The sequence below is a fragment of the Telopea speciosissima genome, chromosome 11 (assembly GCF_018873765.1).
Source record: "Telopea speciosissima isolate NSW1024214 ecotype Mountain lineage chromosome 11, Tspe_v1, whole genome shotgun sequence".
Taxonomy (NCBI): domain Eukaryota; kingdom Viridiplantae; phylum Streptophyta; class Magnoliopsida; order Proteales; family Proteaceae; genus Telopea; species Telopea speciosissima.
The window spans coordinates 44,553,150-44,577,831 of NC_057926.1; the positions used below are offsets into that span (position 1 = coordinate 44,553,150).

The 24,682-nt window shown below is 38.1% G+C and overlaps 2 protein-coding genes and 3 long non-coding RNA genes across 8 annotated transcripts in view; 1 reads left to right on the forward strand and 4 right to left on the reverse strand.

Moving 5' to 3' along the window:
* Positions 1 to 380: 380 nt before the first annotated feature.
* Positions 381 to 2,895, reverse strand: LOC122645645. Its single transcript, XR_006330494.1, has 2 exons — positions 2,731 to 2,895; positions 381 to 466 (listed from the first exon to the last, which is right to left on the reverse strand). It is a non-coding gene; the product is annotated as an uncharacterized LOC122645645 (long non-coding RNA).
* Positions 2,896 to 8,202: 5,307 nt separating this feature from the next.
* On the reverse strand, positions 8,203 to 8,427 carry LOC122646697. The gene is made up of 2 exons (XR_006330672.1): positions 8,340 to 8,427; positions 8,203 to 8,284 (listed from the first exon to the last, which is right to left on the reverse strand). It is a non-coding gene; the product is annotated as an uncharacterized LOC122646697 (long non-coding RNA).
* Positions 8,428 to 9,243: 816 nt separating this feature from the next.
* Positions 9,244 to 9,738, reverse strand: LOC122646541. Its single transcript, XR_006330643.1, has 2 exons — positions 9,618 to 9,738; positions 9,244 to 9,493 (listed from the first exon to the last, which is right to left on the reverse strand). It is a non-coding gene; the product is annotated as an uncharacterized LOC122646541 (long non-coding RNA).
* Positions 9,739 to 10,351: 613 nt separating this feature from the next.
* On the reverse strand, positions 10,352 to 19,358 carry LOC122645187 (disease resistance protein L6-like). Its single transcript, XM_043838518.1, has 3 exons — positions 19,305 to 19,358; positions 13,412 to 13,950; positions 10,352 to 11,468 (listed from the first exon to the last, which is right to left on the reverse strand). The coding sequence occupies exons 1-3, from the start codon at positions 19,356 to 19,358 to the stop codon at positions 10,352 to 10,354; spliced, it is 1,710 nt and encodes a 569-aa protein (XP_043694453.1).
* A 1,370-nt stretch (positions 19,359 to 20,728) lies between these two features.
* The window catches only part of LOC122644618 (myosin-1-like), a 94,092-nt gene continuing 90,138 nt past the window's right edge, over positions 20,729 to 24,682 (forward strand). For 3 of the 4 annotated variants that reach the window (XM_043837999.1, XM_043837998.1, XM_043838000.1), the window contains exons 1-2: positions 20,729 to 20,779; positions 20,860 to 21,299. In XM_043837999.1, coding sequence (XP_043693934.1) covers positions 20,940 to 21,299 — 360 coding nt within the window. In that variant the 5' untranslated portion in view covers positions 20,729 to 20,779; positions 20,860 to 20,939. Of the gene's footprint in view, positions 20,780 to 20,859; positions 21,300 to 24,682 lie in introns of those variants that run through there. The other variant, XM_043838001.1, reaches the window with a different exon arrangement.

A 24,682-nucleotide genomic window follows, 5' to 3' on the forward strand; every position in this document is an offset into this window, starting at 1 on the left:
TTGCTCGATGAGTAGACATGACCAGCATTACTAGTTCCAAAATTAAAAAAGCAAAAAAAGGAGATCAATTCATTTCTTCAATCTGATTCTGCAAATAAGGGACAGGAGGTCCCTAACAATCATACCTTAACGGCAGAACTAATGACAGATTCAAGGTGCTCGTACCCTGTCTTCTTTTTCACTACAACCTATAGGCATTGTGCTACCATTAAGATCATAATAGATACCTTCACCATGCTAGCCTTTGTCATCTGCTCACCAGATCATGACAATGTGGCTGTAGCTGTGGCAATTGCAGACACAGCAGCAGCAACTCTGCCAAAGGAAACTGCAGGATGGAGCTATGCATTGGGCTTAGAATCTTCGTTCTTCTTGTCTGGCTATCCTTTAGCCACCTCTAATGGTATTTTCTCCATGTTCATTGCCACCATTGTTCTGAGAACGTACCATGTTTAAGCACATTGTCCTGAAACAGGAAAAAATAAAATGAGGCAAAGAGATGATAAGGGGAAACAGTTTTTGTTTTGGCGCATGAGTCCTTAAAATTACAAAAAAAAAAAGAAAGAAAAGGAATGAGACGAGGCAGTGACATGACAAGGCTAGTATCACTTAAATTTTTGCTAGTTTTAGGCCAAAGATTCCATTTCGCTACATAGGAAAATGAAATCTTTGCCCACGACTAGCAAAAAAGGAGTGGAAATAGCCATTCCCAATAACAGTATAAGAGATATAGAAACGTCCCCTTATCATCCGTCTTCCTTTCAGAATCTACCCATAGTTTTCCGTAAACATCAGTTACACCAGGTGTAATTTACCCTAAAACTAGTAATTAACTAATTATGATGAATGATAGGAAAAAAATTTTGATGTTTAGCATTTCGTAATCTGTCATGTGATGGTTACATTGGTATTCCCATGTGATATATCTATACAAAACTCACTGGAAATAAATTTGTTCCTTTGAGCTTAAAAAGTTTTTTCTTTTGAGCTTCTTTGCAATGTGGTCCATAGTTATCAAGGTGGGAAGGCAACCATGATGTTTTAGAGGGTAAAAAAACAAGGCGACACCGCCATGGCGCCCCCAAGGCGACCAAGGCAACGCCATGGCGCCACCTTGATAACTATGATGTGGTCATACTTTTCAACTGTCTTACTGTTGTATGGTTAATATGTTTAAGGAAATGAAAATGGGGTATCTCAATTCAATAATTTTATTTATGGTGTAAGGAAATGTCTGGAATCCTCATAGCCATATCTGATACAATGGCTTCTAGAAGTGTGCTCCATATTGTTTTAAAGAAATGCAACAATCTAAAATCCTTTCTGTATATGTGAAATTAACCATTGTGGTTGTTCGAGCATATGCGTGTTTTTTGTATGGGATATTTTCAGTGAGTATCAAAGGGTAAAAAAAGAGCATAATTATGTTAAATCTTTCCTGACTAATCAATGCCATGTTTACCTTAACAAATCCAGAAACCAGCTCTTTGCAATCTGGATCAAGACCTCCAAAAAGACTTGCAATAACCTGGAAAAAAAAAAGATAGTGGAGAAGACATAAAATCAGATCGCTAATCTGCTGAGGAATACATATTCATATCAAAATTTAAAAACAGAAACCGCTTCCGAAGAACCAATAAAGATAGCAATAAACATATTTTCCTATGCAAATTGTAACCAAGAAGAAAACTAACAACCAGCCACTAAAGCTTGAAGAAGAGAAGAAACAAAGAGAGAGTGAGAGAAACGATGGAGAGAGAGATGCGACAATGAACCAGTGATAGATTCAGTGTGTCTATCGCTGGACCTTCCACCTTTTACTTATATTGATAATAAAAACAGACCTAGAATACAAGACTAATTACAAACAAATAAAAACTAACAACGAACCTAGACTAACCAAATTAACCAAACATAGCACGATAAGGACACTCCCCCTACCATGACTTGTAACAAATAACCAAAAACATAGAATGGGTCCAATAGGGGTCCACGATACATGCGTACATAACTTAACACAAATCTTCAAAGCAATCGGGAATCTGATTTTTTGAGGTTGTAGAGCTGTAGAACCTTGTGTACGTTCCTTCCTACAAACTCTCTAATCTCTTTGGACTCCTACCACCACCCAAGAGGACAGCATTTCTCTCATCTAAATCCTCCCTTCATATATGCTTTTTTTGCTTTCCGCTTCCTAGAGAAGTAGGTTTTCTTAGCAAGACAGTACGTTTCATGTTTACACTCAATGATTAAAAATTCTATAGCTGCAGCACATACGACAACGGTCTGGCTATCATAAACAGTCCAAGACCTTGATGGATAATATACACCCAGATATAAGTTCAACATGGAGTTTTGAAGCAGCAAGAATGATCAACACTTAACCTAAAAATATTTATAAATCATTTGAATCACATATAAATTCCTTGAATAGATTGGCAGTTCACTGAATCCATCCAGAATTCACTCTTTCAGGTGTTTTGGGGGGGGGGGGATTCAAGACAGTCCGCACAGTACTTGCTGCTGATTCCAGATCTGATTTCAGGAATTTCTTCTGAACTTGAGTTTTATATGGCCAATTTTTGTGTATATCATGAATAATTCACAGTTTTATTCGTAGGATGAGAAAGAGATCTAATGATTGTACAGGGGATCTACTACACTTCCATTTTCAGTTTTTAAGAAATGAAATTTGGTTCATTGTTTCCTATGGTAAAAAGAAAAACTCACCCAAATTTCAATGATCAAGCTGATCCCATGTTTACTCATTTAAGTCATCAATTAATCAGGCTTGAAGATTTATATTGGTTAATTACTGCAGTAGCCTTGTAACATCAACCAGTATCTTTGGCAAAAATTTCCTTTGGTCCCAAGTCCAAAGAGAAGTTGGATCAATGAAATTTAAAATTGCATGTATTAGGTTTATTAGATTTTCTAGCTACATCTTCCACAACATGAATCGATCTACATAGGGATCTAATGAATTGTGATGGAAGAATGAATGAAGGTGAATAGTAGTTGTGATCACTGATTCAATAAAAGGGGAGGAAGTTATATTTTGTGAGGGACACGGACAGTTAAATGAAAGGAAGTCATATTAGTCCTTTAATGATCAGTCAAATAAATAGCAACCAACTAAAGGGGCTCTGATTTCGTCAAGAAAAAAAAAGGAGGGGGTAGGGGAATCCATCTGAAAATACACCCCATTCTTGCTGAGAAGGTTAGCTGATAATCATCTTCATCTAACATTGGGCTTACTCCGGATGAGCTCCTAGCTTTCCGTCGCATGCTACAGGCCTCTTCCGCTGCCTCCACTACGGCATTTGCACGTGCTGCCCCTCCTGGTTCTAATTTTGCCTCAGGTACTCCAGTCAGTAGTCTGTGTGCATCGGCTATATCCAGTCCTTGGATTATAGATTCCGGTGCCACTGACCACATGACTGGCTCCTCCCATGTATTTCATATTTATTCTCCATCTTCTGGCAAAGACAGTGTTCGAGTAGCTAATGGTTCCCTTTCTCCTATTAATGGGAAGGGTTCCATACGCTGCTCACCTACCCTTTCATTAAAATCTGTTTTGCATGTTCCGTCCTTTTTCTACCAACCTTCTCTCTATTAGTAGTCTAACTAGAGATCTGAATTGCAAACTGACTTTTTTCCCTTCTCATTGTGTCATACAGGATCTGGAGACGGGGCGCACGATTGGGGGTGGTAAGATGCAGGGTGGTCTCTACTTACTTGACCTGGGTCAGCCTTCTACTTTGCATTCGGCTTCCTCTACAGCTCATCATTTACAGTCCACCTCGTCCCCTGACCTTCATCTCTGGCACTGTCGACTTGGTCATCCATCCCTTAGTACTTTGTCTCTTTTGTTTCCGCACTTGATTAAGCATTGTAATAGGAATGAGTTTTTATGTGAGGCTTGTGTTTTGGCCAATCAGACTCATTCCTGTTATTCTTCATTAAATAAAAGAAGTGAGTCTCCTTTTGCTTTGGTTCATTCTGATGTGTGGGGCCCTGCCCGTTGTCCTTCCCTTTCTGGTCATCGATGGTTTGTCTCCTTTATTGATTGTTATACTCGTGCCACTTAGGTGTACATGATGAGCCATAAAAGTGAGGTCTTTCGCTGTTTTCAGTTATTTTATCGTATGGTTCAGACCCAATTCAATGCCACCTTGCGCATTTTACGCAGTGATAATGGCAGAGAGTATATGGAGGATCAGTTCCAACTTTATTTGGCTACACATGGTATTATCCATCAGATCAGCTGTGTTGACACACCTACCCAGAATGGGGTTGCTGAAAGGAAAAATAGACATCTCCTTGAGGTAGCCCGGGTCATTATGTTTGCACGGCAGGTTCCTTCTCACTACTGGGGTGATGCCATTCTTACCGCTGCTTATCTCATCAACCGTGTGCCTACCCGTGTCCTTAATGGTCGTTCCCCCATTGATCTCCTCCAGGGTTCCTCCTCCTTTGTGGTTCCCCCCAAAGTTTTTGGTTGTGTTTGCTATGTCCGCAATCATCATCCTCATGGGAAATTTGATCCACGGAGCATTCGGTGTATTTTTCTGGGCTATTCTGCGACCCAGAAAGGATACAAGTGTTACCATCCACCTTCTCGTCGTACTTTTGTCTCCATGGATATTGTCTTCCATGAGTCCTTGTCATATTATTTCCATAGTCCGAAATCTCGTGAGATCTCACCGAGATTCTCGGTTTTTCAAAATCCCGAGACGAGATGGCCTATGAGTCTCAAAATGTCAATATCTCGCCGAGATCTCGGTCGAGATCTCGGTTTGACATAGGATTTTGTCTATTTAGGTCCTTTATATGAGTGCAATCTTGGACTTGTTTATTGAAGGAGTTATGTACCGGTCAAACTTAATTCGATGTGCGCGAATGCTGTCCAAATCGCTCTGAATGAAAATAGTTTTTTAGACATCAAAACAAATGAATATTTTACTGCACTTTTGGTTTTTAACAATGTTTTACCATATTAAGATTTATGGAATTTTTAGATTTGAGAAAAACCCCAGCATTAGAAAATTGAAAATTGCACCTACCACCGAAAATCCAGTTTTTGTTCTTGAACTGGGGGGTTGACTTTTTTCCTTTTGGAATTTTATTTTTTAACTATTTTTATTGGATTCAAATAGGGGGTATTTGCTTATTTATGAATAATATCTTAAGTAAATGCTATACTTAAATGATATTAGGCATAAATAAGTGTGTTTGTCATGTGTCTGTCCTGCTTTCTAGCATAAGTGAGTGTCTGTCCTGCTTTCCCATTAACTGAAACTCCTATTTGGACTTTGTTTTTGCAAAATCTGATAGTGCCATTGTGTTTAAATGGCCCAAAATAGGCTGTATACCAAGTTTCAGACCCAAACTAGGTCTAAAACCCACCGAGATGGGCTTCCGAGTTGAAAAAAAAAAAAGTGCACAAACTCCGCCGAGATCTCGGCCCAACTCGGTTTTTGGCTGGGCCGAGATGGCTCCGAGACCCGAGTTTTTGGACTATGATTATTCCCAGACACCTCTTCAGGGGGAGCAGGATCAGGGTTTTGAAGATGTGTCTGCTATTCTTCCGGCTTCTATTCAGGGGGAGCCCTCTGTAACTTCAGCTCCTACAGTGGCTCCTATTCAGGGGGAGCGTAGACCAGTCAGTCAAATCCCTATTGATAAAGTATATACCCGGGAGCGCACAGGACAAGTTGAGACTACCACCACCACCATACCACCTCCACAATCGTCTGCACTTGATCCAGATCCAGACCCTGCTACATCATCTGGTAAGGATCCTTCCCTTAACTTACCTATCGTTGTTCGTAAAGGCGTTAGGTCATGCACCCAACACCCCATCTCCAATGTTGTTTCCTATGATGCTTTATCTCCTTCCTATCGTGCATTTGTTTCTTCTCTTTCCTCTGTTTCTATTCCTCAGAAATGGTTGGAGGCGATTACAGATCCAAAGTGGAAAGCAGCCATGATGGAAGAAATAACGGCCTTACTTAAAAATGAGACATGGGAGCTAGTGATTCTTCCTTCGGGTAAGAAACCAGTCTGGTGCAAATGGGTATTTGTTGTCAAGCAGAAGCCAGATGGAACAGTGGATAGATATAAAGCTAGGCTTGTGGCCAGAGACTTCACTCAGACTTATGGGATCGACTACCAGGAGACATTTGCCCCTGTTGCGAAGTTGAACACTGTCCGGGTCTTACTGTCTTGTGCTGTCAACTTTGGCTGGGACCTACAGCAGTTGATTGTAAAAAATGCATTTCTTCATGGGGAGTTGGAAGAGGAGGTTTATATGGATGTTCCTCTGGGTTTTTCCTCTGACAAGACCCATGGGAAAGTTTGTAGGCTCAAAAGGGCACTCTATGGGTTAAAACAATCTCCACGAGCATGGTTTGGTAGGTTTCATAAAGCCATGGTCTCCTGTGGATACAAACAGAGTAATGCTGATCACACTCTGTTCATCAAGCGAAAGGGAGAAAAGGTCACTCTTTTCATAGTTTATGTTGATGACATAGTTGTGACTGGTAATGATACAGATGAAGTTTCTCACCTAAAGGGTTTCTTGGGACGGGAATTTGACATAAAAGATCTAGGACAGCTAAGATATTTTCTTGGGATTGAAGTTGCCCATTCTCCAAAAGGCATCTTTCTCTCCTAGAAAAAGTATGTTCTAGATTTACTATCAGAGACTGGTTTGCTTGGTTGTCATCCTTGTGACACTCCCTTGGAAGCTACTACCAGTCTGCAAGAGAAGGATGGTGAACCTGTTGATAAGGGCAGATATCAACGATTGGTGGGTAAGCTGATTTATCTCTCCCACACCAGACCAGATATTGCTATTCTTTGTGAGTCTTGTGAGCCAGTTCATGTATGATCCTTATTCCACTCACATGGTGTTGTTCTTCGTATTCTCCATTACTTGAAGTCGAGTGTCAATAAAGGGGATCCTTTTGTCTCCTCATGACCATCTTCGCATTGAGGCTTACATAGATGCTGACTGGGGTGGTAACCCCAACAGAAAATCTACCTCTGGCTATTGTACTTTTGTTGGAGGAAATCTGGTCACATGGCGGAGTAAAAAGCAAAATGTTGTGGCAAGATCTAGTGCTGAAGCTGAATTCCGTGCTATGGCCCAGGGCATATGTGAGTTACTGTGGCTTCAGAGTTTACTCCTTCATATCTGTGGTTCTGTTCATCTTCCAATGATGTTGTACTGTGACAACAAAGCAGCAATTAGCATTGCCCACAATCCAGTGCAGCATGTCCGTACCAAACATGTGGAGATTGACAGACACTTCATCAAGGAGAAGTTAGAGAATGGGCAGATTTGTATCCCTTTTGTGAAGTCTGGAGATCAACTGGTTGATGTCTTCACCAAAGGGTTGAGTGGGAAGTTGTTTTATCCTAGTCTAGTCAAGTTGGGCATGTGTGATATCTATGCCCCAACTCGAGGGGGAGTATTGAAATGTGTTACCCGACATTATAAGGGTATTTTGGTCTTTTGTTTATGCTTTATTTATGTACTTTTAAACAAGGGTAGAATTGAAATTTGGATTGTGATACTGTTCACGTGAACAGTATCGTGAACAGTGCCATGAATAGTGTTTCCCTTTTTAATCTCTTTTATTATTATTATTATAAATAGAGAACTTGACTAACCTCATTGATCATTCATGACATTCACTAAAATCCTGTTTTGTTAACAAAAATTACGAGAAACAAAAAAAGAAAAAAAAACAAAACAAAACTTAACCATCACAACAGTGGAAGATAGAGAAAATTTTACCCAAAAAAATGAGGAAATATTGAAAGATAACGAGAGTGAGGGTGATAGAGGCTCCAAAAAAAAAAAATATATATATATATATATATATATATATATAGAGAGAGAGAGAGAGAGAGAGAAAAGTACCTGCAATGATTGAGGTTTGCACACTCAGTTGTTTCACGTGGACAGGAGAATCATCAAAATTAATTTCAGATTCACTGAAATTCTCACTTCTCAAGAAAAATGGACTCTAACAAAAATTGATTCCTCTCCAAATATACTTCAGAACAAATCTGGTTGTCTCATGAATATGTGCTCATCGATATTCAACTCCTTTACGGATTCCTTGTCCACACCTTGAATCTCGGTTAACTTCTCGCAATCAACAGCTGATAAGAGTCCTCAAGTTCTTCAACCTTGATAGACATGGTTATGTTTTAATAGAAATACACCGACTAACATCCAACTCCTCTAAGGATTCCAACTCATCCACACCTTGAATCTCCGTTAACTTCATCCAACAGCTTTAAGGATTCCAACTCATCCACACCTTGAATCTCGGTTAACTTCTTGCAGCCAACAGCTGATAGAGTCCTCAAGTTCTTCAACCTCAACAGACATGGTAATGTTTCAATAGATCGAAATATCCCCACCAATAAGACCCTCAATCTCAGGTAAATTCTCGCATCGAGCGATCTTCAATTTACACGGTTTTCTGGGAAGTTGTATCTTTCTCAATGATGAGCAGTTTGATATTTCCACATTCTTTAGGGAGTCCAATCCCTCAAGGCCCTCAATCTCAGATATCTCATTGCAGTGTTGAATTAGAATTCTCACAAGGTTCTTCGAGTTTGATAAATTTATTATTCTTAATAATTGGCAGTTTGATATAACTAAATAATCCAGAGAGTACAATCCCTCATCAAGGATTTCAATTTCTGCTAGCCTGGAGCATCCCTGAAGACTTGATTTCTCTAAATTCCTCGTGTCAGAGAGACCTGATATTTCTCCAAGTTTTTCACAATTAGTAACATCCAGGCTTTTCAGACCTGAAGGAAGATGTGAGATGCGTTGGAGGTGAGAGCAGCCTGCTACATTAAGTGACTTCAGCCTTGTAAGAGCATTGAAAGTTGTTGGTATCTCTACCAGATTCGGACAGAAATGAAGGTCCAATACCTCCAAATTTGTCAGATTTGGCAGCCATGGGAGTGATTTCATTCTGCATCTCGAAGCATCCAAATATTTTAAACTTGGAGGAAGCTCAGGGAGATCCATCTCCGACTTCAAATAATAATCTCTATAAGGCATTCCCGTGAATCTCAAAAAACTTTCAGCACTTAAAGTTTCGAGGTTTTTTAGATACCGTATTGAACTAGGTATTTGAGAGAAGTCAATGTATAGCTCTGTTAAGGCCTCCAAGTGGTCCAAGGTTTGTGGCAACTGGCTGATTCTTGCATCTCTAATGTCAAGTATTTTGAGAGATCTCAACTTACAAATGCTGTTTGGGAGATGCATTTGACTACTACAGCCCCTCATCATCAATTTGACTAACCTCTTAAGATGACCAATGGATGCGTCAATTGTAGTCAAATTTTTACAGTTTTCAAGAATCAATACCTCCAAATTTATATTTGCTGACAAGTCTGGAGTTCGGGATAGTTTAGAACACCAACGCAAGTTCAGAACTTTAAGAGTTTCTGCCATCTGCATAACAGAACAACAACAACTTATCATCAGATATTAATTGATGTTTAAGAAGAGTATCTATTCTATGATTGATCGCAAGGAATAAGAGAAAGAGAGAGAGAGAGAGAGAGTTCTTAGAGACCTTGATATAGTTCCAACCCATCCAGTTTTCTGTGATGTCACTATAAGACAGATCAAGAACACACAATTTCCTAAGATTGGTTGGTGTAAATTGTACAGGGCATCCTTTCCAACTAAGCCATCTCAGTTCTGGAAAAGAATGCACCAAGTTCCAACTAAGCCATCTCAGTGCTGGAAAAGAATGCACCAAGTTCCAACTAAGCCATTTCAGTTCTGGAAAAGAAGGCATGAAGTTTCCAGCAACCTTGGCATTATCGACCTGAAGTAACCTTAGTTTAGTCATAGCACCAAATCCTTCAATCATCATACCATCGTTAATACAGAGTCCCTCAACTCTCACAGTTCCCTGCAAAAACAAAGAACCTTAAATAAGTACTATAAACAAAGTTTGATCAGCCTTTTTTAGTTCATGAATGGAAATGCTACAAGAATTGAAAAAATGCATTCCATTTTGTACAAGATTACAAAAATGACAGAACATAACACATTCTGGCCCTTTTCGTAATTTGTGTACTACTTCAATCATGTTTTGATCCCCAATACACCTCTTGAATTGAGCTGAGAGCATAAAATTGGATGGTGAGGTGGGTACTGGATCCATTGTAACATGGACCCACCCATGTATACCCTTTGGTTTGTCAAACGTTACATTGTAACGACTGATTGCTTTAGCAGAAAATATATAGCTAGAGAACCATTAATGACTGGAAATACAAATTTAAGTGTACTAATCATTTATTGAGAATTTACCATTTGAGATCTCAATACTTCCAATGCCTCATGCGACCACAATCTACTACGTTCCACAAGCTCATTGCGGTTTTCTTGACGAACAATTTCCCTTCCGAGATCTCTTAGCTGATCATGCATCCTTAACTCGTTTTGGTCACCAACCTTAACCAATGACTTTAGGCAAAGGTTATCAATTCCAACTCCAGGGTAAAAACCACAGCCATCCCATATGCAACATGGAACATTCTTATCCTTTCCAATAAAAAAACAAGCAATATCAAGAAATATCTGTTTCTCTTCATAACTTAATCCATCATAACTTATTCTCAACTTCTTCTGCACATCATCATGTGGAATTTTGGTCAACTTCTTCATTGTGTCTTCCCATGCTGGTTCTTCTCTGTCAAATAAAGATGAACCTAAAACCTCAAGAGCCAAAGGAAGTCCTCCAGTAGTATTTACCACATCTTTTGAGAGATCCAAATAATTTTCCGGGGGTCTGTCCATTTTGAATGCATGTTTGCTGAAGAGTTTAAGAGATTGATCTAAATCCATTTCATTGGGCTCGTACGTTTCATCAACTCCAAGAATCTTTAAGATCTGTTTGTCCCTAGTTGTAATAATAATCCTACTTCCAAGACCAAACCAATCACGCTTCCCGGTTATTAAATTTAAATAGGTTCTTTGATCCACATCCACATCATCAAGAACAATAAGAACTTTTTTATTGGATAATCTATTCTTAATCATATTAATTCCCTCATCAACAGTAGTAATGTTTGGATTATCGAGGTTCAAGATATTCTTGATAAGTTGACTTTGCAAACGGATAACATCTCCCCTTGTTTGTAAAGTTTCTTTTACATCTGCTATAAAGCTACATCCTTCAAAGTGATGATAGACTGTATTGTACACACACCTAGCAATTGTTGTCTTACCAATGCCACCTAAGCCATGGACACCCACAATTCGTCTATCATTAGATTCAATGTTTAGCAACTTCATCATCTTTTCTATATGAGAATGGATTCCAACCAAGTTGTCAGAATCAAGCAAGGGGCACTTTCTTAATTTATTCCAAACTTCATTAACAATTGATTTTTTTAACTTCCCTTCATGCCTGCATAATTCAAATAAAAAGAAAAATAAATGAGTAGAATTAAAATAAGAAAAAAAAAAAGAATCATAAGATTTGGATATGAATAAAACATTTTGTGAACTAAAATATATTAATTTAGCAATAAAAAAGAGAGTAAATTAGTGATATTTTATTGCATTCTTCCTATTGATTCTCACCCTAAATCTTTAGCTGTAAGGAGAGAATTATTGGGTGCCAAAACATTTGGTTTGGTTAAAGAAAAGCAGCCAAAAGGCTAAGGCCATGGAGAGCAGACGAACTAAAAAGATTCACATTTTTATGACCCTAAATCCAACAAGTTGTTCTTCCTTATAGGGAATGACTATTAAAATGGTGACAAAATATCCAAAGCTATTATATTAGATATAAAATAATTAAATCCTAAAAGAGAAGTCTTCAATTATTGATAGAAATGCCCATTTATCATTTCTATACAACAGATATTAAATTATTGATATATTTCCTCACATTTTTGTTGGATAACTATTGTTAAAACAGAAAAAAGAAGATCGTGAAGAACTAGTACAATTTGCTTCCAGGGTATTGAACGATGGGTTAAAGTGAGGCAGGAGACTTATGGAATTGGAAATGAACACGGTAAATAATCCTTTCCAATTCCTTAAATTGTGGCAGTGCGGCAGTGTTAGGTTTAGATGCTGACACCTGACAGCTGCCGCATCCAACGGTTCATATCAATGAGCTCGGACCGTTGGATGCTGCAGCTGCCAGATGTCGACATCTCCACCTGGTACTGTCACACTGTCGCGTGACCACACTTTAGGAATTGGAGAAGATAAAAATCCAGGTTGACGCTCCCTCCTTCAATGCATCCGAAATCCTCAACCCAGTTCAACCAAAAAAAAAAAAAATTCCTCAACCCACTACCCCTTGAACAATAAGAACTACAAAAATGTAGATGTTGGGGGAGTGTTGTAGACCCAATTCGATCCGGATCGACAAATCCAATCCCAATTCTTGAAACTGTGCTTAAAACCTGATTTTCTAAAATTTAACCATTTTGCACATTTCAAGTGAGCAATCTCATAAGTTAATGTACAGTAGTAATATAACACAGCCAAAGAGAAGGGGGATTTGCTTAAAACCCAATTTACCGGAACCTCTACCATACATTTCGGATCTCTGAAATTGGATTTCGAGACATATATTATAAAATGGCAATATTAATGTCCAATTTCACATCTAATTATCATCTGAATATCTCAATACAATTTATTTTACCCAAAATGAATAGGTTGGATTGGTTTGGGGCTGAATTTTGGCTACGGGAGCAAATTGGCCACTGCCAATCATGGTTCGTAATCCAGGGATCGGTAACGGTTCTGGATTAGGTTGGTCAAAATAGGTAAAGATCCGTTTAAAATGGCAAAAAATCGGGTTTTTGTGGATCAGTTTCGATATCGGTCAAAAAATATAAAAAATGGGTAACGATTGATCAAAAATATTAAAAAATTCAAAAAATCAGTCAAAATTCTAAAAATCAATAATAAAAAATACCCAAAAAAGGCTCACGTATCAGATCGGATTGGGCGATCCACTAATACCTATCTGGATCAATCATTAATTGGGATCGGTCTGAACCGATACCAATCCGATCCAATACCTCAAACCATGCTGCCAATACTAAACCAATCCCAAGTGAACTTGGCCTGCTATTGAGTATTAACCAAATTGGCGGTGGAGAATCAGCTAAACCAATCAAAGATACAGACCAACGATTTAGGGATCGGAACTCAAGGAGAAAATAGATCACTGCCAATACAAATCCAATTCCGAGTTGGCCGTATCGGCAGCCCAAAGGAAAAATGAATCAAATCGGAATTTGACAAGTGCATGACCTATTGACCACTACTACCGAGTTTAAAATTTGATTATTTAAGGTAAAGAGAAATAGGGTTGGGACTTACCCGCCATCAGCTGTATTCTCCAGATCCCATCCTTTCAATTCACCAGCCTCTCTCAGAGCCTTCTTCCACCGCTTTACGATCTCCTGATCGAAGTTCTTGTTCTTCTCGTGGTCTTGAAAAGCTTTCTCATAGCTACCGGTCTGGTTTCGGACGTCCGATGGAAATACATGGTAGAAAACGGGCATCACTTCTATTTGTCTTCGACCCCCCTTTCTCCAGCACTCCATAATCTCAGCAAGTTCAAGGAGGCACCATTTGCTGAAAGCATAGTGTTCTGAGAAGATGATGATGGCGATTTTGGACCGGTGGATCGCAGAGAGAAGCGCCGGACCTATCTTTTCTCCGATTCGGAGTTCTTCGTTGTCTCTGAACGTGTGGATTCCTTTATCAAGGAGATCGTTGTAGAGGTGGTCTGTGAAGTTCTTGCGGGTCTCACCTCTAAAGCTCAAAAACACCTCGTAATCCCACCCTTCAGAAGAGGGAACCGATGAAGAAGAGGAATCGCACTCTTGTGTGGCAGATGATGATATTGCATCGTACTTTCGCTCTCCAGTATGCATTTTTCTCCCCCTCCTCTTTCAAGATGATAATAAGATATATTTACGAGCAGAAACTTGGTTTGATCAATTGTTTCTCAGTAGTCGGCTCGGAAGAACAGAAGAGAAATGAAATAGCTTGAAAAGCATCTGGTTCAAGAAAAGGTAAAGCCGGAGCTTCACTGGAAAGAACAAACAAAAAAGACTAATAAAGACTACACAAGTGAAATTGGCACAAAGCTTCCTTGCAACTTCGCCCCTATCCACCTTTTTCCTGTGCTTCTACTTTCTGCTTTCTGCTTTATACTTTTTATTTTCTTATATCTGGAATAAGGTTCAAAATCTCGGTATCGGATTCGGGATCGGTCATGGCCGAAACCTTTTTGGATCGGGATTGGATTGGTCCAAATCGATCAGGATCGGTCAAAAAACCCCCCAAAATTGCTTTTTTATGGATCGGGTCATGTATCGGCAAGAGTTGGTGGGTGTTGTAATCTTGGGATCGGATTGGCCGATATTACCTGGATCAGATCGATCAAAATCGATTGGTATCGATCAAGATAATATAAAAAACTAAAAAAAAAACTTAAAACTTTGAAAAAATAAAAAAATATTCGGTTGGTTGGATCGGATCGGATCGGCCAATCCAACCGAGTTGGGCCATCCAATCACCAATCCAGTCAAACCTTGTTGTATAGGTCAAATCTCGGGATCGGCCTGGACCGATACCAATCCAATCCGACCAATATCGATCGATCCAATCTGATACCTCAAACCATGATCTGAATTCACATTTTTTTTATTTTTATTTTTTTGATGAAAGTGTAATCACACAAGCCACACACCAATCCCAAAAGAAACTTTTAGGACCGTGGAATGGCGGATATACACAACACACACCCGATGTAGGACTAAACGTCTGAACCCACACAATATAATAAGATTCACATTATTTCCATTTATTTAGGGCCTGGGGTCCCTTTAGGAGCTCACCCCTTTGCAATCGAGGATCCGAGAACCCCATAGGAGCTCACCCCTACCTACCAATCAGATGGGGTCCAATACACAAACTGGCCAAGTTCCAATACATATCAATATATCTTCATCCAACGTCTTGGGTGAGGTCCAGTCAAATCCTCATCTGGCATCCCAAAAGATGCCAATCAATTCATCACTTATGACCCAGATGAGGTCCATTAACAGTCCAATATCCTCATTCATGTTTCAGTGAGGTCCAATACCTATTGGCTATAAACCCTCATTGATTTTTTAATAACAATCACATCAAACAAATATGATTTTATACCACTCTAATATGCAAATTTATGATTCTAACAATTACAATATATCAATTCATTCACATACAAACCATTACAATACTTCAAAATTATGATTGCATCATTCACAATGAAGTTCAGTTTTTTTGAGTCATAGACAATGCTCTAGAGAGGTCTGTCCTTGAGTCCCTGTAACATCCACTTCTACAGGAATTGTCCCTGAGTCTCTTATGTATGTCAAACATCATTTAAATAAATATTTTTATATTTGGTATTTCATTTATTTGAGATATTATTCATAAATATAGAAATACCCCCCATTTGGATCCAACAAAAATAGTTAGAAAATCAAATTTCAAAAAAATTAAAGTCAACACCATAGTTCAAGAACAAAAATCAGATTTCCAACAATAAATAAAAGTTGGGTTTTTTCTCTAATCTAAGATTTTCATAAATCTTAATATAGTAAAACATTATTAAAAATCAAGAGAGTGTTAAAATATTCATTTGTTTTGATATCTATAAAAATATTTTCATCTAGAGTGGTTTGACAACATTCTCGCACACATCAAAAGAAGATTGACCGGACATAATACTTCCAATATAGATCGGATTTAAGCAATCTTACGCTTGTTAGAAAGCTAGTATTATGTTGTACCTAATACAAAAGGTCCTAGGTCCCAATACAATCATGTATTAAGTAAATCTTATTAGAGAACATGCATGTTTTCCTAATTTAACAACAATTTAATTTTCTAAGAACACTATAGATCAATTATGCAGCTAAGTTTAGTAGAACAATGAGCATTATTATGAAAATATTTTAATATAAATTGGATCACTTGTATTGTGTCCTTACATGCTCAGTGTTGTATGATTGGTCATATAATTTTCTTGTATTCTAAATTGCATTCTGTTTGTTGTATCATTCACTTTGTCCTCTTCCAATGATGGGATCAAGAGTTGATCCAATGGTCCAGGGAAGTGGTTTTCTAATGGCCGTGGGAATTATGGTTTGACCCCACAACTTGGAATCCACCATGAACTTGGTTTGAGGGTCTGGTCATGCAGCTACTATAACCTTGTGTATTGGTTCAGATATATTTTACTTCTAGCAGTTTTTGGTAAGAGATGGGTCTTCTACTAGTTTGTCCTTCCTTAGGAAATGTGGAAATGTGAGGTTTTCCACTGGTGGATTGAGTAGTGTGACTAGGGGTGCAATTCTATTAAAGGAGTGAGAGGCCACACCAACATGGTCAAACTACTTTATCTTATGTTTTGTGATTGCTTGTATTTCTTATTTGATTGCATTTTCATTGGATTTTGTGAATTGGGTTCTCTCAAAAAGCATTGCCACATTCTGAATTCACAAACATTTGTGAGCCCTTTTGAGATTTGTCACAGTTCTGTTATGCTTGTCGATAAATTTATCTTTTAAAAAAAAAAACAAAATTTTGTGATAATTTCTTTTGCCTTGTTGTTTGTGTAGGCGCAAAAAGCTCTTCAATTACATAGAGAAGAGCATGCAAGGTTTTTACAGAAGATTCTAGAGGAATAGAATAATAGAACCACTGTCTCCTAGGGAATCCTCAAGTGTTCTACCAGTTTAAGCTAAAGACTCACATATGAGAAAACAAATGAAAGTAATTCTAATTCTAATTAAATAAAATATATTTCGCTATGTATGAGAGTAATTCTAATTCTAATTCTAATTGAATAAAATATATTTCGATATGTATCTTTACTAGCTGAGATAAAGTGTTGATAATATGAGGGGGGCAGAAAAGCCATGAAATAGATCAAACCTAGTTGTGGATAGCTCAAAATCATCACAAATACCAGGAAGATAAATACATGCAACTCAGCAAGCTCATCCACAAACTCTCATGGAAATAGATCAAACCTAGTTGTGGATAGCTGTCCTTTGATATAAGTTGGACCAAGTAAGAGCACACTCTCTTGCAACCATGAGGCAGTTCCGTGCCTTTCTTTTTTCTTTCTAAAAGATAGAAAGCATATAAATATCAAACTAAAATGCAATTTGTATAAACCAAGATACAAGAAGATTTGACACATCTATGCATATGTTGGAGTGTGCATATCACTACCAAGAACTAAATGAAAGCAGACAGTGTACATTTTTTTTTTGGTAAGTGCAGAAAATGTACATTAAGAATGCAAGAAATGTCACTAAGAACACAGACGAATTGAGTCACAAAAATTACTTGCTTATCTTCCGTGAAACCTCCAACATATACCCACTTTGCATTGTTTAAAAAAAAACATTTATATAGAGAAAAAGCAAACAATCAATTCAGGGGGAAAAAAAAATTAAAACATAAAAAAATTTTAATGAGTCTTAATGGATTTGAACCACTATATCTTGGGGAATTCCCAATTGTTCTACCAGTTCGAGCTAAAGATTCACATACAAGAAAAGGATACAAATATAGTTCACCCAAAAGATTTAAGTTGTTAAAATCTCAAGGACAACAGAGTCGGTGGGTGAAGTTTCAGGGCTAACAGATCAATTTCTCCAGAGTTATGTCAATGTTTCAGGAAAGTAACATCAGACAGAGCATCTGAAAGGTCAGAAAAACTGAAGTAATGCTAACTTGATCGATGGGTAATATAAAAGGGACTTACAGGATTGAACAACAGTAAGAGCCTATGAGCATAGTAGAAACAATGTAGTTCAGACCTAGATCCCGAAGCTTGAATCCTTTCGACTCCCTGCTTTAATCAACCCACACCCTTTCCTCAACTTGCTCAGTGACTTAATGTTCAATAGGGAAAATATTCCATTAATTTCCAACCTATTTCCCAAAGAAATTGTAGATGCCATCCTTAGCATTCCAAATTTCCAATCTCAAGCAACACCCACAATGATCATCTATTCATCCCTCTTTCAAATTTGGAATCCTTACTACTAAAACGGCTGCCTCTTTCATTACAAAAAAAGAAAACCCAACCCCAAACCCTTTCCGTGCTTGATGCGTTGGTCAAGTGCTCAATTGTTGAACGCTTGGTCACAGGTTCAAGTCTTGGAAACTGGCTCTCTGAAAATAGGAGTAAAGTTGCGTAAAATTAAAAATCATTTTGAATTTGCTTCTTGGTACTTAAATTTAAAATCCCTTTTTTCAGTTATGCTCTTGACCAAATTCATTCTATTTAAGTGATCTCAATATAAATTTACTAAAATCAAGAACCATGGTTCATAAGTATACCTTCCAAAAACTAAAGATCACTATGGAGCCTTCTAGAGAATGGGGGGGAAATTACCTTCATGTCTCCATACCATATTGCCATGGCCATTTTGAGATATGTAGATAGCAAAGGGCTCCTTTGATAAAACCATTTTATTCTGTGTTTTTTGGATTTACTTCTCATATGAACTACTTAATTTGCCTATAAGTTAATATTTCTTGGAATCTAAACTTTATGAACATATTGTCTACTTCATCATCTAAGGCATATAACTAAATTTGAGTTCAATCCAACTTCAATTCATGTCAAATATAAGGCTTTGATAAATGTTTAAAGAAATCAAATTTGCTTGGTACTCTTTGAGAAGTAAAGATATATAATTGTTCAAATGAGAAAAATATATGACGGAATTACAATTCAGACAGAGCACCAAAGTTGACATGTGACCAATCCAAAGGTTTTTCATTTATCTAATAGTCAAAATGTCCAATTATCAGTCCATAATGTAGAAGAGTTGTTCATATGGGAAACAATTCTCATAATGGTTGAAAAAATTTACCGTAAAGTGGATTCACACATTTCTCTCTTATTTTCTAAAATGATTCTTAAAAAACACTATTTCCACATAATCAAATTGTGGATATGAGAAAAAAATCCAACGGGCAAAGCAATTCAAAAGTTAGTTCCTAGTTTGAATTTATGGTTACTAGGATATTCATCAAATCGAAGTATATCCCAAATTTATACCAAATCAAGAAAACAAAGCCATCACATTTGACAGCTATTTTTTTAGTTATTCTATAATCAAGCAAATAAATTTGTTGACACTCATACTCAAATATTACCAATATGAGGAGGTTTTTTTGGATGCACGTTCTTTCCGGGGAGAGTGGCCCCAATGCATAAGGGGTCATTGAGAGCACACATGTTGACATCATGAGGCAGATTGATCATTTTGCCCCTCTGTGTCTGAACGTCGGTGATGCACTCTCCTACAAAGTATATTTTTTTATTTTTCTTCCAAATGAAAGAAGGGTCCAACAAATGGCAAAAAAAGCCAAACACAGCCTTAGGTTAATGAACCGCAACTCCTCTTCCGATTGGTAGATCGACCTTTGTTTTCACGGGGTACATCGGTAGGGGTGTAAATGAATAACCGAAATCCGTTTCTGTATCCGTGTCTGTATCCGTTTAGCACTATCTGAATTCGTCTGAAAGCTAAACGGATGCGGATATGGATAGGCTATAGCTATCCGAAAAGCTATATTTACATGTAAACGGATAAAATATTCGATCCGTATCCGTGTCCGTATCCGTTTAGCACTATCCGAATCTGTCCGATAGCTAATCGGATGCGGATGCAGATATAGCACTATCCGAGCCGAATCCGAGCCGTTTACAGCCCTATACATAGGTACGAGGTTACGAACACTAACACCATTTACGCTTAGGGGTATCATTGTCTTTTCACAAAATTAGCAAAAATATCGTTTAAAATTTAAATCATTTTGAATTTAAAATCCCAGACTCTGACTAAATTGATTTTCTTCATAGCGACAAAAAAAAAGCAAAAGCTGCTTCGTCTCCACACGCTTTGGATTTTCTACGAATTTATTCTCAGAGACCAGAGTTCGAGTTGCAGAAATAAACTGATTACTTTTTGAAAATCTGAAAACTTCTCATATTTGAAGCTGCATTTGAGCCGATTAAGATCCTCCGCATCTCAGAAAATTTCATTAATTTTTTTGGAGGAGGTGAGAAAATCAAGATGTCTCTGGAGTTCCGAGGTTTTTGTTCTGTTTTTAACCATTTTCTTTTCATTGTGTTGCAGAAGTAGATCGGTCGGAACTCTGAACAGCTTTACAAAAAAGTTTGCGTGTGTGAAGTTGTAGAGTTGCTCTGCTGGGATTCTTTCCGTGTTTTTACGACTTTCCCCATTGTTTCATTGGATTTTTGATCGAATATTAGAAGACGATCTGTTGAGCATTGAGAGCCTGAGTGTTCTTGAAGTGTTGAAGATGTGTTAGTGACGAGAGAATATCAGAAGTTTTGAGCATTTAAGCGTACTGTCAGAGTGAATATCAGTTCAGATCAAAGAACTAAGGTATTGATTCGTTTCGAAGGAATCATTGAAGGTAGATAACTAGATATCAAAACAGAGGAGACGGAGGTGCAACTCAAGAGATTTGATCCATTTCTGAACTTTCAACTTTGAGTAATCAGTTCCATTGTTGTTTATCCAGTGAATTTAAACTGGCACTGAATCAAATTGACATTAATAATACTCTCTTACATCTAAAGGCCATGGTTTCCTCTCAATTGGTACAATTATTGTACTGGAATTCATAGTGCCGACTGAGGAACGAAGAGAACTGTTATGTTTATCAGCTTAAGGTCCCCCGCTATTGAGTTGGACTGGAAGAGATAGGTGACCACTTGGAATCTTTTTAAAGCTTGATAAGCCACGTTGAGGAAAAGTGGGCCTTTTCTGCTCTCAATCTTTATCTGATGGCACCAGTTGAGATGGACACATCAAAAGGCCAAGTTCCGCCTTCGTTACAGTCAATCCGATCATTGCCTTTTGATTTCAGTTTTACAGAGAAGTCTCATATCACGAGTAATGGAATTTCTTCTGTCATTCCTAACAATGACGATTTTTCTGGTGGGGTTGAGGAAGGCTTAGACAAGATGGAGCAGAGTAATGAGGAATCTCCCTATAGTAGTAGGACCATTTCTTTGGAAGAGACTGAGAGGCCTTCTGAAGGTGATGAAAACTTGGATTCTGCAACTTCTACTCTGCCTACACACTCGCCATGCCATAGCGATCCCAGGTGGAGTGACACTAACGCTTATGTTGCAGCCAAGAAGGTATTTCAGGCCCCTGTTAAAAGTTTTACTATTTCTTTGTAGTACGGGTCGGCTTCCTCTCTCTTCTTTGAATCTAGTCTTTTTCTAGGTGGGATTGCCGCATATTTCTCATCCATGGGATGATGAGCGGACTTATTTAAAGGAATTACCCAATTCTTCTACCATTCCTTATCTTTTTAAATCTTTTCAACACTTGCATTTCCTTTGTGTTTTTTTTTTTAAATATTTTGGGTCATGTTATCTACTGAGATTGTTACAAGGTCTTCTCCATGGTTGCTGCATACTTCTCATTTGGATTTAATTCATTTCACGGGAGCCTCATTTTTCTTTTAAATACCAAGAAAATGTCAACTTTTTTTTTCTTACTTTTCTCTCTCTCTCTCTCTTATGATCAAATTTATCCCACATCGGTTGTATATGAAACTTAATGTGGGTTGAGTTCTTCCAAGCCCGTATCAGTGGTATCAGAGCTAGCACCAGGTCTCTCAGGTGTAATCGTGCTGTGCGGGTGGTGATGTCGGTATTGCAGTGTTCGACCGGGACTAGTAGCTAGTGCAAAGCCAATCCGTGCGGGAGCCGGGTCTGCAGAGTGTGGTGGAATGTTATGATCACATTTATCCCACATCGGTTGTATGAGAAACTTAATGTGGGTTGATAAGTTCTTGGGTTTCTTCACCTTGTAAGCCGGTTTATAGGGTTGAGTTCTTCCAAACTCGTGTCACTCTCTCTCTCTCTCTCTCTTCTTTCTTTTCCGAGATATATGGATCACAAGAAGATGTCAAAGTTGCAGATTAGTTTGAACCAGGTGTACAGACAATGCACACTATTCTTTCTTACCCGTGTATCTCGTACATTATCTTTGTAAACCTTAAATGCAAGCAAAAAGAAAGAAACTAAAATTTGGCCACAGTTTCATATTTTAACTGGGGCAGAACAAAACCACATGAAAATATCATGAAGCCAAAAAAAGAAGATGAAAGGGAATGAATTCTCATACCTGAATCTGTTTCAGGCTATCAGCTCTGAAAAATGTGTTTAAATCCGTGAAGAATCCAGACAGAAATTTCAAGTAATCCGTAGGATGTCCTTTGTTCCAAAATAATGTACATCCGATTTGGAATCCACAACATGAATTATAAAAAGCTATTTCAATACCATTTTTTATGAATAGCTGAATTTCAATATCGCTACTTCTCCATTCAAATCAAACAAAAAAGAAGACCTGGAACATTCTTAGTATCTTCTACTGGCAACTATCCCCAAGAAGTGGCTTCAGTGGAAATGCCCAACTTGGAGTCAGAATAGCAATTATGAGTTCGTTCAAAATATAAAATAGGGAATGGTTCATGGTTCATCATTAAATACAGATTTTGAGTGGCTTTTTGTACAGTGGACAGCAGAAGGGAAGACCATAGAGCTATCTGCAATTGAGCAATTATACTGTGGCATGTCTGGGAAATCAAGTGGCAAGAAAATGTTTGAAAAACACAACCACCTGAAGATGTCATTAGGTTGGTGATGAATTACTTGGCTGATCTAGCATCAATCCACTCTAACACTGATACAAGGGTGAAATAGTGCTTCGGGTTTAGTGGCTAAAGCTTATGCTGTTTGTAGCAATCAGAATTCAAACCACACAAGTTACATAAATTTAATGATTTATGTGGATTGTTTGAAGTTGTCAGCATGATGTGCTGGTAAAGCCTATGCGTTTTTGTACCCCAGGCCTGGGATCAAATCCTGCCTTCATCTTCCTCCCTCTAACTTACCTAACCCACCCACAACCATTCCCCCCCCCCCCCCCCAAAAAAAAAAAAAAAAAAAAAAAAGGAAGAAGAAAAAAGAATGGAAAATAATTGAGCCAGCTAGATTCAGCTTCAGTGGCAATAGCAAAAATGAAAGTTGATGGAGCAATAGCTGATGCATACACTGCCATTGGTATAATACTAAGAGATCTTTTTGGTTGATTCATTACCTACAAAATTCATGCCTGCAGATATGCTATATTGCAAATGAAGTGTTATGATTAACAGAAGGAGTTCAGCGCTTTTGCAATCTTTGCCGCCCTAAAACAATAACTGAAGGAAAGGAATTTAGGGTAAGAAGGCCTTTAACTATCCTATCATATTAAAATAGGTCCTGTACTCAAATAATTAATATACAGGCGTACATGAATGGAGAAAAACAGTACCTATGTGTCAAATGTATATGAATTAATATATAATACTATCATTCACTCGGCAGAGAATCTGATATCGTCTCTTTGGAGGAACCTACCTTCTCTCTCTCCAGAGACGCCATCTAGCATTGTCCAGTATGGAAAATAGCAGGTGGTAGTTCCCCTCCAACATCTTAATCCCTTAGAGATTTTAAAAACATGCATTGAGTCATTGATCCCTAAATTGTATGGTCTTATTGGCATCCTGGAGTTCATTTTTCCAGATGCAGGCTAAACAGTTGAGACTTTTTTTTTCCGGAGGACAAGAAGAAGGGTGAAAGTGGGATTCAATCCTGAGACCTGGCTACAACAATCCAAAGTCCTTTACATTAGGGGCAAGTAGAATCTTCCAAACAAGTTTGAGACATTGCTTTTAATTTTTTGTTGGATGTGATTGCTTTCATCCCTGAATTTGTTGGCCTGTGAAAACAAACAGTTTTGAATAAACATATGGGTGCACGAGGCTCCCATTACTGCAGAGTTTGACATTGAAGAGGTCTAGTGTTCTCTCAAACGCCCACCTTTCTAACCTAAGAGTATTCCAGTGCATGAGTAATGTAGTCCTAGATAGATGATAGGATCTACTAGGAGCCAGGTAAAATCAGGACCTGTCAAGCTACTGGTTCGGTAGGGCAGAATTGGTGTATTAGGATAATTCTGGGGTTAGGTTTAGGATAATGAAGGTAAGTCTTATATGGTTTTAGTAGGCAGGTTTAGGGGAAGCTAACAATGAGGGTTTGAATGATGTTTGAGTGAATATTCAAAAATCAGAAAATTAGGGTTAGGGCTTCGGGTTTTGGGAAATAAGAAAATAAGTAAAACTAGGGTTTAGGGTAGGAATTTGAGGATGAGCTTTGGGTCGAGGGTTAGGAGCAGTAAGGGGGTGGTTCAATTGTGATATGGGCAGGTTTGGATTGCTAGATATGTCTAGATGAGTTTTTAGTGTTTTAGGATTTTAATGAAGATGAGGGGAATTAGGGTTTAGTTGATGGTTTGGGGTAGAAGCCAGGATCGAGTGTAGGTAAGACTGTGAAGGTACTGTGGTTGAAATTTGAGTGTAAACTGATGGGGAATTGGGTGAACAGGAATTTTAGGGTTTAATGGGGATCGATTGGAGATAGGAAGGCTTAGGTTGGAGGATTAGAAGAAGAAGGGTAGTTGCAGA